The sequence below is a fragment of the Paroedura picta genome, chromosome 2 (assembly GCF_049243985.1).
Source record: "Paroedura picta isolate Pp20150507F chromosome 2, Ppicta_v3.0, whole genome shotgun sequence".
Lineage (NCBI taxonomy): Eukaryota > Metazoa > Chordata > Lepidosauria > Squamata > Gekkonidae > Paroedura > Paroedura picta.
This window is the reverse complement of record NC_135370.1, coordinates 52623829-52640061: the sequence shown is the minus strand read 5'-3', so window position 1 is coordinate 52640061 and position 16233 is coordinate 52623829. Positions and strand designations below refer to the sequence as shown.

General features: G+C 44.2%; 1 protein-coding gene across 5 annotated transcripts in view; it reads left to right on the top strand.

Moving 5' to 3' along the window:
* ARHGAP15 (Rho GTPase activating protein 15) overlaps window positions 1-12754 on the top strand; it is a 557102-nt gene extending 544348 nt beyond the window's left edge. For 4 of the 5 annotated variants that reach the window (XM_077320150.1, XM_077320153.1, XM_077320152.1 and 1 more), the window contains one exon: window positions 11345-12754. In XM_077320150.1, coding sequence (XP_077176265.1) covers window positions 11345-11484 — 140 coding nt within the window. In that variant the 3' untranslated portion in view covers window positions 11485-12754. The remainder of the gene's footprint in view (window positions 1-11344) is intronic. The other variant, XM_077320154.1, reaches the window with a different exon arrangement.
* Window positions 12755-16233: the final 3479 nt, after the last annotated feature.

Sequence of the window (16233 nt, the reverse complement as noted above, 5' to 3'; positions counted from 1 at the left end):
TCTTTTTTTAAAGCATCTAGTAGCAACACACAACCTGCATCGGTAAACAATAGTAAGGCAGAGTAGTGAGACACACCCTTCCTCACCAAAAGTAACTAGATTTGCACTTAGGTAAGGATGAATTAGATTATTTACTGAGCAATGGGCCAACTCTTCCTTGATTTGAGTTAGAACAGTGTACTTTTTCTGTATTACTGGATTTCAGCACTATGAAGATGTTTATGGAATTAGATAGTCCAGTGACAAAGCTCCCAAACACAAGCAACTCTTGGACTCTGCATAGGCATATGTGAATCATTCCATAGTGTAAAATGTATGTCCAATTTACATAGGAGATAGATGAACATTTCTTGATGTCTTCATCAATATAACAATTACCTGTGTTCAGGGCTAAGCATCTTCAGATCCAAATCATTTCCTGCTTTGTAGACTTTGCCGGAACACAATTGCTTTCTCTGACTTGACGCCAATGTTTCTGTTAAATTCATGGGTTCAGGCACCAGGAGACTGGGAGTTCATTTCAGCTCTTTTCTGATCCAAGAAAAACACACTGAAATGAGTTCCCCAACTTTACCTGATATATACAGATCCTGAACAAAAGGATCTCTTCGCCCAGTAATCTCACTGATCCTAAGCAGAAACCTATCATTGGATGTTGTCTAGCATCTCATTGGTTACAGAACAGCTGTAACTAGTTGTTTTTACAATCCTAAGCTTCCAGTTGGGTGCTTCACAATCCCAGCTCGAATCTCAAGTTCTTGTCCTCTGAAGAACTGCATATACTACAGTTTCTACCTTTAGAAGGAGAATTTCCATATTGACATCTGCCCAAACAGGCCTGCACATTTTGTGTATTGCAGAGAGTTTTTTTGGTGGGGTTTCTCATGGTCCAGTTCAAGTGGGGAGCTAGTTCAGGTTCACTCATAATATGTACCCATGTTATCATCAGTGCATTACAGAGTGTCCCAAAACAGGGCACACTACAGAAGCCTATGCAGCCGTGGAATGATGCCTGCTGACAAACCCACCAGTGTGATGTCACATGTCATTTTCCTTTAAGGGTACCTCTGTAAGTACACGTACTAGGGTGACTATATAGATATTATATGGATCCTGCCTTCACTTTCAGCCCTTGGTTAGTGAGTCCTCATTTTACTTTGGGAGGTGGGATAAGATGCATAGTGAATAAGTTGTATAAGTGAGCAAGTTAAGAACAGAGAAATTTCACCCTGTTATTGAGAAATTCCCTTAACCAAGTAAAGGAAGAACTTGTACAGGAAAGAGTAGCATGTGAGCTTTAGAAAGCAAGGCAGCCTCTACAGAAGGCCAATTAGATCAGAGAAGGCAAACTGCCTAATTCACATGAAGCCAAAAAACTGGATTGTATTTTGGGCTGCACCAGGCTACCATTGCATCTAGGGATGTACGGTTCGGATTCGGAAATGGCCAAATCAGCCGAATCAGGGCCGATTCGGAAACGGCCGAATCGGGGTTGATTCAAAAATGGCCAAATCTGCTGAATCGGGGCCTATTCAGACGTTTCTGGATAAAAAACGGTTTGAATCAGACCGTTACTACTTTTAAGTTGGCTGAATAGAAGAGATTCAGCCAAATCACAGCTGAATCGCCAAGCTGTTGGCAGCCTTGTGGCTGCTGCAGTCTCCTGGCTGCTTCTGTTTTGTTTTTTGTTTTTTTCCTGCCTTCTCCGGGGGCTGGGGAGGAGGAGGTGTATGTTGCACCACTGAAACTTCTTGGGGAGCTCAGGGAGGGTCTTCGCTGACTCTCCTGTAAGTTTCAAGCAGATTGCACCAAGGGGAGCCATTTGGATGGCTCCGAATCTATCCGGATCAATCCAAATCGGCCCAATTCGGATCCAAATCTGGTTCATCTGAACCCAAATTGAACTGAATCGGGACCCTCTTGCACAACCCTAATTGCATCTGTGCACCCTGAGATGCTGCCAGAACTCCCAGGAAATCCCTCAAAACACAATCCCCCCGAAGATGCAATCCCTAGAACCCCTTATAACCCTGCATGGTATAGTGAGAATCCTGTAACCTCTGTTAGAACCAAAACAACAGAGAAGCAATCAGGCAACAAACAAATAGAAAAAACAGGAAATTAGGGGCAATATCAGGTGGTCAGCCACAGAAGCAAGGCAATAGCCAAACATCTGAGTCTCCTTAATCAGGATACTGGAGTTGCTTGGCTAACTTCTAAATCTCACTCATACAGTCTGACACAGCTTGCGTGGAAGTTTTTCCTCTGGGATGGATGTTCCTGCCATTGACATGGGCTATATCTCTAGAGACCTCATTGACCTTGAAATGTACTCCTGGATGACAAAGCTAATTCCCATCCTTTGGCCAAGTTTGTAATAGAGAGAAAGGACCTAGGTGAAAATTCTAGATCCTACATAACTAGTAATAAGTTGCTAGCCATTTCAGCAAGGATAACCACTGAATTTGATGAAGATGACTGTAAGAAACCTCTGTATTCAGGGATTAATGCCCAAAGTAGAATGGCTACTGTTCCCATGAAGCCCACCACCCAGCCTTATATAGAAATATCAAGAAAACCCCACCAAGTCATTGATCATTTTAGGGAAACTAGAGCCTTTAAACCCCCCCCCCCTAAAAATCCCAGGAATACTCTAGAGGCCATCTAAACAGTAACATGACCCATATGTTTCTGGGGCCCATTCCCATTATAGGAACAGAGGGAATTGTAACAGCTTGAACAACTGCAATGCCCAGGGCAAAAATAAGCCAGGCAAAGGAGGAAGATGAAGCTGGGATGTTCTACAAAATGACTTCTCTAACAACTACTCCCAGAACAATCCCAGCCCTAACCATTATCCCCAAAAAGAGTCTGGTTCTGGTGATTATTTCTGGAATTGAGCTCCTGCCCCCACCCCCAGCTGTAGCAAAATAAAATGGGCCCCAGAATAAACCCCCCTTTTCTAGTGATTCCCAACCAACCAAACACAATGAGGAATGGGATGAACACAGAGCTTTCCTGTGGCCAGGGACTTCTGGGCAAGAAGATCCATCTTTTTCTAGCATACACAGAAGCTTTTCAAGGATACTCCACACCAAAGGCAGTAGAATTGGTAGGCTGTGGCAGTGAGTCACACAAAGCTACTGTTTGGCAAAATTAAAATTGGAGTCCTGAAAGGAAATTATTAGCTGTGCCAATCAAGGGGAGGACAATGGAATTTTAGGCATACCCTTTCTGAGAGAACACAAGCTGATTATAGATTGGGCAAATAGTTTAGCACCAATCACAAATTACCCATAGATAGAGGAATGCCGCAAGATCTGGCTTAAAGTGATAGCAGGGTAAAGTAACAGATGCCTTTGTTATCATAGAAGGGAAGGATCTCCTTCCACAGAAACAGTATCGCTACCCTGTAGAAGCAAAAATAAGAATTGTTAAAACCATAGAATTCTCATTAAAACGGGATGTAATTACGCCAATGCAATCAATATTCCCCTACTGACATTCCTTCATTAAGAGCTTTACTGGGCACCTTTAATTTTTACAGAGATTTCATAAAAGCATTTGGGGATAAAGCAAAATCTTTATTCACCCTATTAAAGAAAAATGCCCCATGGGGACCTGAACAATAGACTCCTTTTGCCGAACTAAAATGTAGTCTTGCCCATGTAGTCTTGCTTTGGCACATCATGATACATTGACTCAAACTCAATAGCCAAGACAGTTAGGGTTTGGCTACCACTATGTATGTCCAATAACCCATTTCCCAAATGCACAAACAGATAAGGATGGGCACATTAATTTGGGCTAGAACTGTACCTACATGGGTTACTCATGTAAAAGGACACCAATGCACTGGTAAAGATGGAATAACTGTGCCGATTGTACTGCTAAGGAAGCCACTTGAAAAGATTCAGGCACTGTTCACCCTAGTGATGCTACACAACCAGTAGCTCCAGTTACTATCAGAGCTGAATCTAAACTCCTTTAGGCCAGCTACAGCAGGGAGATGAGCAAATTAGCAGCTGCAGGGAGAGATTCAACAGGTCTCCTGGGAGCTGGGGAGGGCAAGAAGGGGCCCTGGATGCTGGGGACTTTACAACACTCAGAGTACTTTGGACTAGGACAGTTTTCTCAAAGTTCTACCATATAACAGGAGCCTTACAGAAAAATCCTTCCTTAAAAAAAAAAAAAAGACTTCTGCCTCACTTATGCCCAGTAAATCACAGTCTGTATTGAAACACCTGTCACATGAACTAGAGGAAGTTAAACTTTTGTTATAAAAGTAAGAGGGGAGCTGCAGAAGCCACATGCGCTATGGGTTCCGTAGGAAACAAAGCATATTGATGGTTATGTTAATAAAAGCGCTGTGAGTTTTCACAGTGGATCAGCAGAAAGTTATGAAGCACAGGTGTTTCTGTAATTGTGATACATTGGGAAACTTCACACTGTTAAATGAGCCTCAGCTTCACACTTCCACCTGTGTGATGTGGAAATGTACTGTTTGTACGCCAGGCTATAATAGACAACATGTAGGAGTGATTACTGGCAGGTTCAAGACCTGCTAGGATGGAGTTTTTTTTTTTCCTTTTTGGTCCTTTATTCAGGGAACTGTATAATTTCTGCATTTATATTTACCACAGTTGTAAAGTGGGAAATATGTGTTATACATGCTGGTAAGATAATTATAAGAATCCACAAAAACAAAATTACAGCCAAGGATGAGGAAAAATGTTTGCAGATTTTTTTAAAAACAGAGAGTTCTGAACCTGAAAGATGTGTACAGCCCAGAAGGCAGTTCAGAAACTTTCAGATCTAATCAGCCCTTGTCTTAGTTCTCAATTATACCAAAGCACTGATGGAGCCTGTGTATAATGAACTATTTTAAAATGTGAAGGACAGTATAGGCTGAGCTGAGTTGTAGTATTTATAGTGGGCAGTAATTTAACAGGCAAAGGAAACCTCTTATGCCTAACTCATGTCAGTAAGCGAATAAGGTAGGACAAGCCCCAAAGCAGTAGAAAGGCCTGCATTACTTTAGGTAGCAAAGGGAAGGTAATTTTGAGATGTGCCCCTAGAAAACCAGCACAGCAAACAACACTATTGTGTGTACAGAAATCACCCAGAAAGGAGAGGGGAGGCTGCACTCTCCTCTGCCTACAAGGTGGGTTCATGGTTCTCCTACAATGCCATATTTACAACACATACACACACACACACACACAATTCTGCATTATCTATCTGGCATCAGGTCAATGGTCTGAAGTCAGTTCTCTCTAGAAATTTCTGGAAACTCTAAGGGTTTACCATAGAGTTTCCAGCGATTCTAGAAAACTTTGACATCACTTCTTGGTTTTCCCTGGAACTGATGTCTCACCATCATCAATGGTGCACCCCATGTCCCTGCCCCCCTGACAGGGTTCGTAGGTGGCAGTTGAGAAAAACCACGGAGGAGAGAGAAGTAACTGGAGAGTGCTTGGAAGGCAGAAAATCTTCAGGAGGAGCTGAAAAAGTTACCAGCAGAAGTCCTCTAAGAGCTGGGTGAGCGAGAGGATAAAGGCAAGGAGGATTTGCCACTGAGGAGAAGGCAGGAGGTCCAGGTAGCCTTGGAAGAGGCTACCTGACTTGTGGCTAAGGTTGCCAGATCTAGGATGGGAAATTCCTGGAGATTTTGGGGGCGGAGTCTTGGGAGGGAGGGAGGGAATTGGGGTGGGGAGAGTCTTCAGTGAGATATAACTCTATGTACACACGCCACAGGGGGGATCCTGTTTGCAAAAGAAGGGTTGTGTGTCTGTTTGAATATTAATATGGAGTTTTGCATGTGTATAAGTGAACATGTATAGGCAGGAGGTGGAGCTTGGCTATGTGATTCTATTTCTTCCTGGCGTATGTTGAGTTTATTCAGTTCCCAAAACTGTTCTTTTTATTCTACTGCTTTATAAACACAGGGCTTGCTTATTACTCGTTAGCTATTAATAATATATGTAAGGGGTTCGTTATTTAACTATGTCCCCTCCTCCCCCTTGTGGGAACCAAAGCAGCTGGCAACATCATTTTTCCTCCATTGTCTCCTCAAAACAAACTTGTGAAGCAGGTTAGGCTGCAAAGAGAGAATGACTGGCCCAACATCCCCCAGCAAACTTCCCTAGCACAGGCAGGATTTAACCCTGGGTCTCCCAGACCTCTTCCTTCACCACAAACACTATACCACACCAAAAAAAAGATCTAAATCCAGCATATTCTCTGTGCCATCTTGGTGTCGTGGTTAAGAGCAACAGCTTCTAATCTGGAATGCTGGATTTATTTATTTATTAATTATTATCATTATCATCATTATCGTTGTTGCCGTTGTTGTCACTCTTGTCATTGTTGTTATTCTTGTTGTTGTTGTTAGATTTATTTACCGCCACTCCCTGTGCGGCTTGTGGCGGGTAACAATCTTAACCCCATTAAAATACCCATTAAAAGACTTTAAAAAACCCCAACATGACGGAAAACAATCTTGCTCCCACCCACCCCCCACTACCAGAGTGGTGGGGAAAATGAGGGGAAGTGATGTGACTTCCAATCTCGGGGGGGGGGGATGCTGGCTCTCATTCGCTTACCCCAACCTCAACCAAAAACCTGGTGGAAGAGCTCCGTCTTATAGGCCCTGCGGAAAGAGGCGTGATTCCACACTCCTCTACATGCAGCCATCTGGGTGACCTTGGACTAGTCACATCCTGTAAGAGCTGCCCCCCCCCCGGGGTGCCTGTAGTGGGGAGAAGAAAGGAAGGTGATTGTAAGCTGCTTTGAGACTCCTTTGGGCAGTAAAAATCATGGTATAAAAACCAACGTCTTCATTTCATACACACACATACACACACACACAAATGAACAACTTTGTGGGCTGACAGCTCAGAAAGGAAACATATTCCGCCTTCTTATAATAAAGCCTTGCAAGTCAACGTAGTCCCATTCCCCAGTAGCAGGAGTCTTCCTGTTAATCTCACCTGCTGGAGTAGAAAATGAGAGAGAGTCTGTTTGATAGCAGCGCAAACTACTCCCGGCTGGAAAGGTTATTGCAGCATCTTGAATTACATCTGCAGGAAGGGAACAGAAAGACCTGTTGCCCTCTCACAGCTGTTACATGCTCGTAGCAATTTGTCCTCCGCAGAAGAGAGCGTTCTGCATATCTAGATAGACAGGAAGACTTCGGGAAAGAATTACCTGTTCTAGCTTGGCAGTGTTGTATCAGTTAGTGGTTGGATGGGATGACGTTTAGGAATACATTTAGGAGCGAGAGCAAAACAGGATGAGGAGTTGTTGTTGTTGTTGTTGTTGTTGTTGTTTTGTGGGGGGGGGGTTAAAGATCCCAGCGGCAGCAGATTATTTCGAAGTTTCCCATAACTTGGTTTCTCATTGATTGTCTTTACATATTTTCCCCGTGCTTTCTCTTCTCACACTTGGCTCCCCCGGTTTTTCTCAGTTGCCATTTTCTTCCCCATGCTACCAGTGGGTTTTTTTTTTAATGCTATCTCTACTAGTTCTGGCAGAGCTCTCTCAGCCCCACATACTTCACAGAGTGTCTGTTTTGGGGAGAGGAAGGGAAGGCAATTGTAAGCTGATTTGAAACTCCTTCGGGAAGAGAAAAGTGGGGAATAAAAACCATCCCTTCTTCTAGGTCTTTTGAATGCCCAGGTTTGATGTCTTAAAAGTAAGTCTCGATCTCGTGTTATAGCCTTTTGCCTTCTGTCTCTACAAGACAAGGATTTAGAGCAGGGTTCCCAAAGTGGTGCCTGTAGCCACCATGGCACCTGCCAGTATTGCCCCTGGCGCCTGCTGAGTTTTCCAGAAAGTGGCTGGGGCAGAGCAAAGATGGACCTTGTCCCAATGAACAGGTTTTCCATAACTGCAATAACTGGAGGATCATGGGAATCAGTCAGCATCCTGGTTTCCCCCTTCAAGCCTTCTTACATTTTCTTCCCTCTTCTCTTTCTCCCTTCTCCCACCTCTCCACATGATTATTTCTCCCCCCTACTTTGTGAGTTTTTTGCAAAGTAAGGATTGAGGTATTGTTTCTTCCTCCAGAGGCAGTTATTTTGTGCTTGGAAAGGAGGGAGGGAGGGAGGGAGGGAGGGAGGGAGGGAGAAGAAGAAGAAGAAGAAGAAGAAGAAGAGTTGGTTCTTATATGCCACTTTTCTCTACCCGAAGGAGGCTCAAAGCGGCTTACAGTCGCCTTCCCATTCCTCTCCCCACAACAGACACCCTGTGGGGTGGGTGAGGCTGAGAGAGCCCTGATATCACTGCTCGGTCAGAACAGTTTTATCAGTGCCGTGGTGAGTCCAAGATCACCCAGCTAGTTGCATGTGGGGGAGTGCAGAATTGAACCCGGCATGCCAGATTAGAAGTCCGCACTCCTAACCACTACACCAAACTGGGAAGGAAGGAAGGAAGGAAGGAAGGACATAGAAGATATCAACCTAATGCTTTGCCTGCCTTGGCAACAGGAAAGACTGGCCTCGAGCATTTTCCTCATGCCACAGCTGCCACAGCCAGTAAGCTACAAAAGGGGAATAAAGCAGGGGGAGCCTATTGGCACGAAGGGGAAGTGGAGCTAAAAAGGAGAGGAGAGTCAGTTGGGGAGAGGGAGGAATAGGGGTAGATTGTCAGAGAAGAGGAGGGTGGAGAAAGAAAGGTAGGGAGGTTTGGCAAAGAGACAGAAGGGGAGAAAGAGAGGGGGAATGTTGACAAAAGGGGAGATTATAAGAAAGAGGGGGAAGACTGTTAGAGAAGGGACAATCAAATGATGAAAAGACATGCACCCCACACATTTAAGGGAAGACTCCTGGGGCTAGGTATGGCAGCAGCTACTGTACAACCTCTCGTCACCCAACTTGGATGACTGACCCAGACCCAGCTGTTTACTCCTGTTTAACAGCAGCTACCCTAGGAGAGCCCATGTGATGCAGTGGTTAGAGTTTGGACTAGCATTGAAAGATCTGGGTTTGAATCCCCACTGTGCTATGGACAGTTACACATTCACAACCTAACCTCACAGGATGGTTATGAGAATAAAATGTAGGGGAGGAACATTATAATCTGCTTTGGGCCTCCACTGTGGAGAAATGTGGGACATCGATACAGGAAATCAATTATAATGACAGCTAAAGATTGGGAGTAGATGATAGGTTGGTGGTGGGTAGGGATGTGAAATGGAACTATGGAAAGGTGAGGATATAGGGGTTACCTGAAGGAGGAAAAGAGGGGGGGGGAATTTCATAGTCAGAATAGTTCAGCAGTGGAATAGGCTGCCTAAGGAGGTGGTGAGCTCCCCCTCACTGGCAGTCTTCAAGCAAAGGTTGGATACACACTTTTCTAGGATGCTTAGGGCTGATCCTGCGTTGAGCAGGGGGTTGGACTAGATGGCCTTGATGGCCCCTTCCAACTCTATGATTCTATGATTCTATGATTCTATGAAACCATGTAGGAAGGGGATATAGTGGAAAGTGAGGTGTTGCCTGCAAATCTTGGAGGGTTCCTCAATGTGCAATAGGCCCTGGTCATGGCATGTAGGAAGGGGATATAGTGGAAAGTGAGGTGTTGCCTGCAAATCTTGGAGGGTTCCTCAATGTGCAATAGGCCCTGGTCAAGGCACTGGAAACTGATGCAATTGACACTGCACAGTGGCTGGAGCCAAGGAGAATGTTCTTATGGAGAGGGTGCCAGGGGAAGGGAAGGAGGGAAGTTAAAAATGGGGGAAGATAAAGATAAGTTGGCTGGTAGGGAAAAGGAAGAGGAGAGTGGACAGAGAGGCTTTCAGAGTGAACATGTTTAGATCAGGAACTTCCTGGTATTTTTCAAATAATCTTCTCCTGTGTCCTCTTTGGACCCACTGGAGACTTTTTGCTCCTCTGAGCTCACTTCCTCCCTATTTTCCTTCAGATTTAAAACAAGAGTCAATCAATTAGACAGTTAGGATTCTCTTTACAAATGCTCTATCCTCAATAAAGCTATTTACTCTTCAAGCAGCTAGTGCTTTGCTCCTCCTTTGCATATTAAAACTCTGCCAACACTCTGGATCATCAAGGAAATATGACCACCCAGGAAATATGAGCCAGTTATACTCAGGGAATGAAAGAAATCTTGGGACCCATATTGGACTCATGATTTGTTCTCCACAAATAACAATGACAGACCAGAGAGGAGACTGTTGGTACTGGCAAGAAAAAAGGAAACTGCAAAGAGTCTTAAAGCTGACATAAAAGGAGGTTGGAAAGACAGAGTGATGGTTGAGAGAAGAAAGGCAGTATTAGGGTGAGGCGGGCAGAAAGAGAGAGGAGAAAAGGAGTATCAGTAGACATGAGGTGGGAGAGACACAAAATGTGAGAGAAGGGTGGGAGATGGAGAAATATGAGAATGAAAGAAGTAGGGAGGGGGAGGAAGCAAAGTTGGGTGGAATGGGATGGCCACCCCTTCAAGTTTCTTGCAGGTTCCCACTTGTCAATGTATCTGATTCTCAATGTGGCTCAGTCTGTGAATACTTAAACCTGCAGACTAGAGCCATAAACAGGCCAGCAGAACTCTTTCTACAAACCTAAAAAAGGCCCCAGGTGTTGAGTTTATGGTTTGTTTCTAGTAGACTGGACAGAGAGTGAAGGAACCAGGTTACTGCAGCTGACAGTATCATAGCGTTTTGAGAAATACACTCATCCCAAAGGATCAACCTTTCTAGTGCAATTTTATCCTGCCCTTCATCCAAGGAACTCATGGTAGCATGCATCATGCTCCTTTCCTTTTTTTATCTTCAAAACAGCCCTGTGAGGTAGGTTTAACTGAGTAAATATGTCTGGCTCATGCATCTCACAGCAAGCCTCAAGGCAGGGTGAGAATGTGCGACTGGATGTCCCTGATCCAGATGTGTGAATGTAGAGAATAAGTCTACCATATTGACCCTGCAATGACAAGAATCAGTTGTGGGAATGTCTTCAACACATAGTTCCTGTTGGGGAGGTCCCATGACAAACATTCCCATGGGAATGAAACTCTTCTAAGCACATGAGGCAGCAGGCTGCAGACTGGCTTGATAACAGATGTCTCCCTATGGAGAGAGCTCACAGAAGACTCGAAATATCATGGCCAGAGATCTTGGACTGAGTAAAAGTAGGGAAGGTATGGAGAACTTGTACATTGTGCTCACTGACTAGCAGGCCTTTGCTTTTGTCCAAAAGTGTCCTGAGGATAAGATTTGTCAAGGTGTACTCCCAATAACTTTGCAGCATAGAGGACGTAATACACATAATCTCATAAAAAATATTTAGCAACAGTATATTAATACCGTGGCCTCTTTCTCTTCTTTCTCCAGCAGGTCAGAACTACCGTCTCCTCTTTACAAAGATCAGATACAGCAGCAGTACTTTCTCATCTGCAGGACCTGTTTGGACATCCTGTCAAATTCCTGGATCTTTTCTTGCAAGAACTACTCACAGTCAGGTTTCTCAGTAGTTGCTCCCCTTGGTAGCATCTCCTCACACCCACCCATCTCTTGCTTGTAATTCTATGTATAAATGATGCCTTTGGGGGCACTCTCAGGAAAGCTGATGTTGGAATAAATCCTGTTAGTTTTTAAGGTGGCATTGAACTTCTGTTTTCCAGAGCAAGAGTTCCTCTCAAGACACATTCTCTGCAGGGCTTGAACACAAGTCACAGTCAAGGATTTTCAAGACCAGGGATGTTCAGAAGTGGTTTGTCACCATCTCTTCCCACATAATGGCTCTGAAGTTCCTTGGTGGTCTCATTCAAATGCCAATCAGAGCTGACCCTGCTCACTGTCTGAGATCTGACAAGATCAGGCTAGCCTGGGCAATCCATTACATGCACAATAAATAGACTATGTAAAAGCAAGTCCAATGAGAACCATTCTGCTAGAGGCAGCACTGGACCCTGATATTTGGGGAGGGGAGCTACTTAATATGCATACTGAATTAGAAGGAGAGTTGGTTCTTCTCTACCAGAAGGAGTCTCAAAGCGGCTCCTTCCCTTCCCTCTCCCCACAACAGACGCCCTGGGAGGTGGGTGAGGCTGAGAGAGCCCTGATATTACTGCTTGGTCAGAACAGTTTTATCAGTGCCGTGGCATGCCCAAGGTCACCCAGCTGGTTGCATGTGGGGGAGCGCGGATTCAAACCCATCTTGCCAGAAGTCCTTGCTCCTACCCACTATACCAAGCTGGTGTCATTTATATTATTAGAACAGCGGCTTTTTATATTTATATAAAATATATTTATATTATTAGATCACCGGCTTTTTCTATGGTAGGCTGAGTCTTCTAGAATGGCTACCAGAGCAGGTAGAGAAGGGTGCCTTTCAAAAGCATCTGAGATCGTTCTATATCAAAGGGCATTTGGTAGTTGTTAGGGAAGACTTGGCTGTGTTCTTAATCTGCACATTTTTATTTATTTTATTAACAAATGGATCCTGATGTTTCTGTGGCCTTGCAATTTACTGTTGTGTTGTTGGCTGCCTCAAACCTAAGGGAAATGTGATATGAGTATTTTAAATAAATAGAACGGTTATACTCCTGCGCAAGATGTTGATGGGAGACTGAGTATAGAATACTGAGTTTCACATATTAATTCAAAACAGTCGATCAAATATTGCCCACATTTTCTTGGTTTACAGTATGAACAAAAACTTAAAAGCTAAAGTGACAAATATTTGACAGTTTGCATTGTTTTATCTTGTATATATGGGGCTAAGAGCAACGTCCCTGAAAATACTGTCCTTGGCCTTTGGAAATCCAGCAGTTATTTCTTTCCTTCTCTCATTCATGTGCACACATTTAAAATCTCACCAGATGTTTTCAAGCCTGTCTTTGACCCAGTAAGAACCAGAAACTTGTGTGTGTTTAAAATGAACTCTGAGACTGTTTGGGCACCGACAGGGATTCCAAGAATACACATAACTTTGCCTGTACCTGTTAACACCTTAAAGCAGGGGTAGTCAAACTGCGGCCCTCCAGATGTCCATGGACTACAATTCCCATGAGCCCCTGCCAGCATGGACATCTGGAGGGCCGCAGTTTGACTACCCCTGCCTTAAAGCATGGAAAGAAGAGAACAGCAGCTTAGTCAGTAACGTGTCAGTCATCTCTCCCAGGCTGAACTCTGGATCAGATGGCATTTTAACCATTTTCAGCACAGCTTCCTGTGCTGTTCCAACACAGACACGGAAAATGGAGTGCTCATTTGCTGACTAGAAAATCGCAGTTGAGGTCGATTGATGAAGCAATGCAAAGAAGCCTGTTCTGTCTCCCAGCTTCTGTACAGACAATACCAATCCTCACCCTTCACTAGTTATAGATTCAAATGCTGAATTAAAAAAAAAAACTAGTTAAGCTGCAGTACAATTTACCATTTCTCAGGAAGATGTCAGATTATTTTTACATTTAGCAGCACTTGAAACAGCCATGATTTTTTAAAAAATATAATTGCATCTAATGTGCCATAAATATTAAGGAAATCCAAGCCATACCAGAAGGGAAAAAAAATATCCTGGAAGCGAGTTCTCCATTGTTCTGTTCAAAACCTTAGACGGCAGCAAATGAACAGAACAAAACATGAAGCAAGAAAAGGTACAGTAGTGACTTTCTTGAAAACAAATCCTATCTTTTTCATTCCTGCCATTTGTTTGAATTCTTCCTCTGGGCAAGCTGGACAGCTGCACCAGTGAGTTTTTTAGTCATGGGTTGTAAGCCCCACCTGGCTAGATTTGTTTAGCAGACAGCTGGCAGAATGAAATAAAAAAGAGAGAGAAAGAGAGAGAGAGAGAGAACGGGGATGCACAGCTTCCAAAACAAAAAAGGGAAAAGACTACTTTTTTAAAATGCTTTTTTGCTTCTGCTGGGTTGATTGGATTGATACACATGCATTTGGGAGGAATTTTTCCTTTTATCATCTGCCATTATTACCTTTTCTGTACATCTCAAAACCCTCCAAACTGCGGTGGAAAATGGTGGGCCCTGCCCCTAGCTTGAAAAATCCCGAATATTCGCACAGCAACAGCCTCTCCCACACTCCTTTGTTTCGTCTGCTGTTCCAGTTCTGATTTACAGGTTTTTAAACCCCTCAAGAACCACATTACTTTTAAATTAACTTGAGTTATGCTTCATTATTAGTATTATTATTATTATTATTATTATGGCTTTCTAATTTTTCAAACGCCTCCACTGGAATGTTCTTTCCAGCTTAAAAGATAAGAAAGGAGTTGGGGGGAGAAATTGTGGGAATGGCATCCGTTCTGCATCTGTTTCTCTCACAAACCTATCAAATATCTAATTTTTGGCATTGCTGCTGGCTCCAACAGGGGAATGACATAAACCAGCTTTGTGGTTACATGTTTCACTTTTAATCTCACAAAAATGAAAATCAGTGCTGAAATGTCCCTTTAAACGCGACTCAATGAGACCTTCTTCCAAAACCATAGAAAGGAGCGTTAACTTGATTCAAGTTAATAAACAGCATATGCAGAAATCTGACTTTCTGTTCAGTCCATCAGTCTTAGCCAAAACTAGCCAATTAAAAAACCACTCCCTTGAAACAATTTTGAATGAACAGGTAACAGCTGACAACGCATAACACTGAAATACTGTGACACAAATACGGGGCCCCTAGCTAGTCAACATGTGCAAATCTTCACTGCTGTTCTCAATGCTATCCATAGATGTTGTAAAATCAAGCCATAGTTCTCTCTGTAAGTACCACACAGCGATTTGAGACTCTTCTGACTTGTTTGCTATATCAGTGATCCCCAACCCCCGGTCCGTGGATCAGTTGGTACCAGGCCGCGGCTTCTCCTCGTCCTCCTCCCCGGGGTTAGGGGAGCAGCCTCAGGGGCTGCCCTGCCACTCTGCCGCCAGCTCACGTTTGGTGCTGTCCAGCGATTGCCACGGCTGGGGCTCCTCCTTGGCATGGCACTGCACAACTGCTGCTGGCAGCACCCCCCAGCGGGCAGCGGGAAGTCAGGGGCACCAGTGGGAAAGCAAATTTAGCAGGGGCTCAGGTGGTGGCAATGTCCCTCAGCAAAAGACTACCCCCCCCCCCCCGGGCATCAGTAAAATTGTCAAGCGTTGACCGGTCCCCGGTGATAAAAAGGTTGGGGACCACTGCGCTATATGATAGATATTGTTTAGAAGATTACCAAGCTATGCGGCTTGACCGGTGCCCCCACTGGAGGAACTCCATGTCAACAGAAAGCCAGAGTTGTGATTCAGCAAGCCTGCTTACCCTCATGATTTCAAAAGCCATGCGGAGGAAGGGAAGGATTAGTAAAATATGTATTCTGGGGCGGGGGGGGGAAAGAAAATCGCTCTGCTGTGTCCCTGGATTTCACTGAGAGACTTCTGTAGACTGCACCTCTGGTGTTAAGGTGAAAATGTTCCTTGCGCCCCATCTGGTCCATTCTGTAAGAAAACAATTTATGATCTGCCCCAAAGAAATGCAAATCATCGGGTTACAAATAGATTTCATGCTGCCCCCCTCCCCTCATGCAACTCTAGTCCTGGTGGAAACATCCCAAGTATTAAATAGCAAGCCTTGAAATAAATCTAACCCATTACATAATACTTCAGTTTTCCTTCCCAGAGCAGAAGCCCCCTCCCCCCATTTTTTTTTGCTTCCATTCACCCATGCCTATACTTCTCTTCAGAGCATAGACTTCATGGAGCCATGTGTGATACATGCATTTTAAGAGTCCAAACTAACGAAAAACACTGGTATCAATATCAGATGCTTCAAAGGGAAGGAGGATCTAGGCTGCCTTAATCCCTTGGGTTGGAGGAAACTCAACGCCCTCTCCTGAGATGTTCCTGACAGAGAGCAAAGTGTCGTATTTATTGTGTCAGGGTGTGTGTGTTTTCCCCCCGTGTTTTTTCGGGACTTCAGAAACTGTGTCTCCATCAAAAAGCAGGCAAGCAGGCACAGTGGGGTGTGGGCAGCAGAGGTCACTTTAGATTTCTGACTGACCCTCCTAGGCAATTAGATCACCGCTGTAACCTAACAGTTTCTCTGTAGTTTACTACAGACAATTACATGTATTTGGTCAGATAATTATAGGAGCCGTACATCTTCCCAGTTTTAACCATGACTCATTAGCATTGCAAAGCTTTGTAATCCCCTCCTCCTCTGCCCACACACACACATGACCGGCTTCAGCTCCTTCTACCCCCTTCCTCCCCTCACACAACTTACACACACTG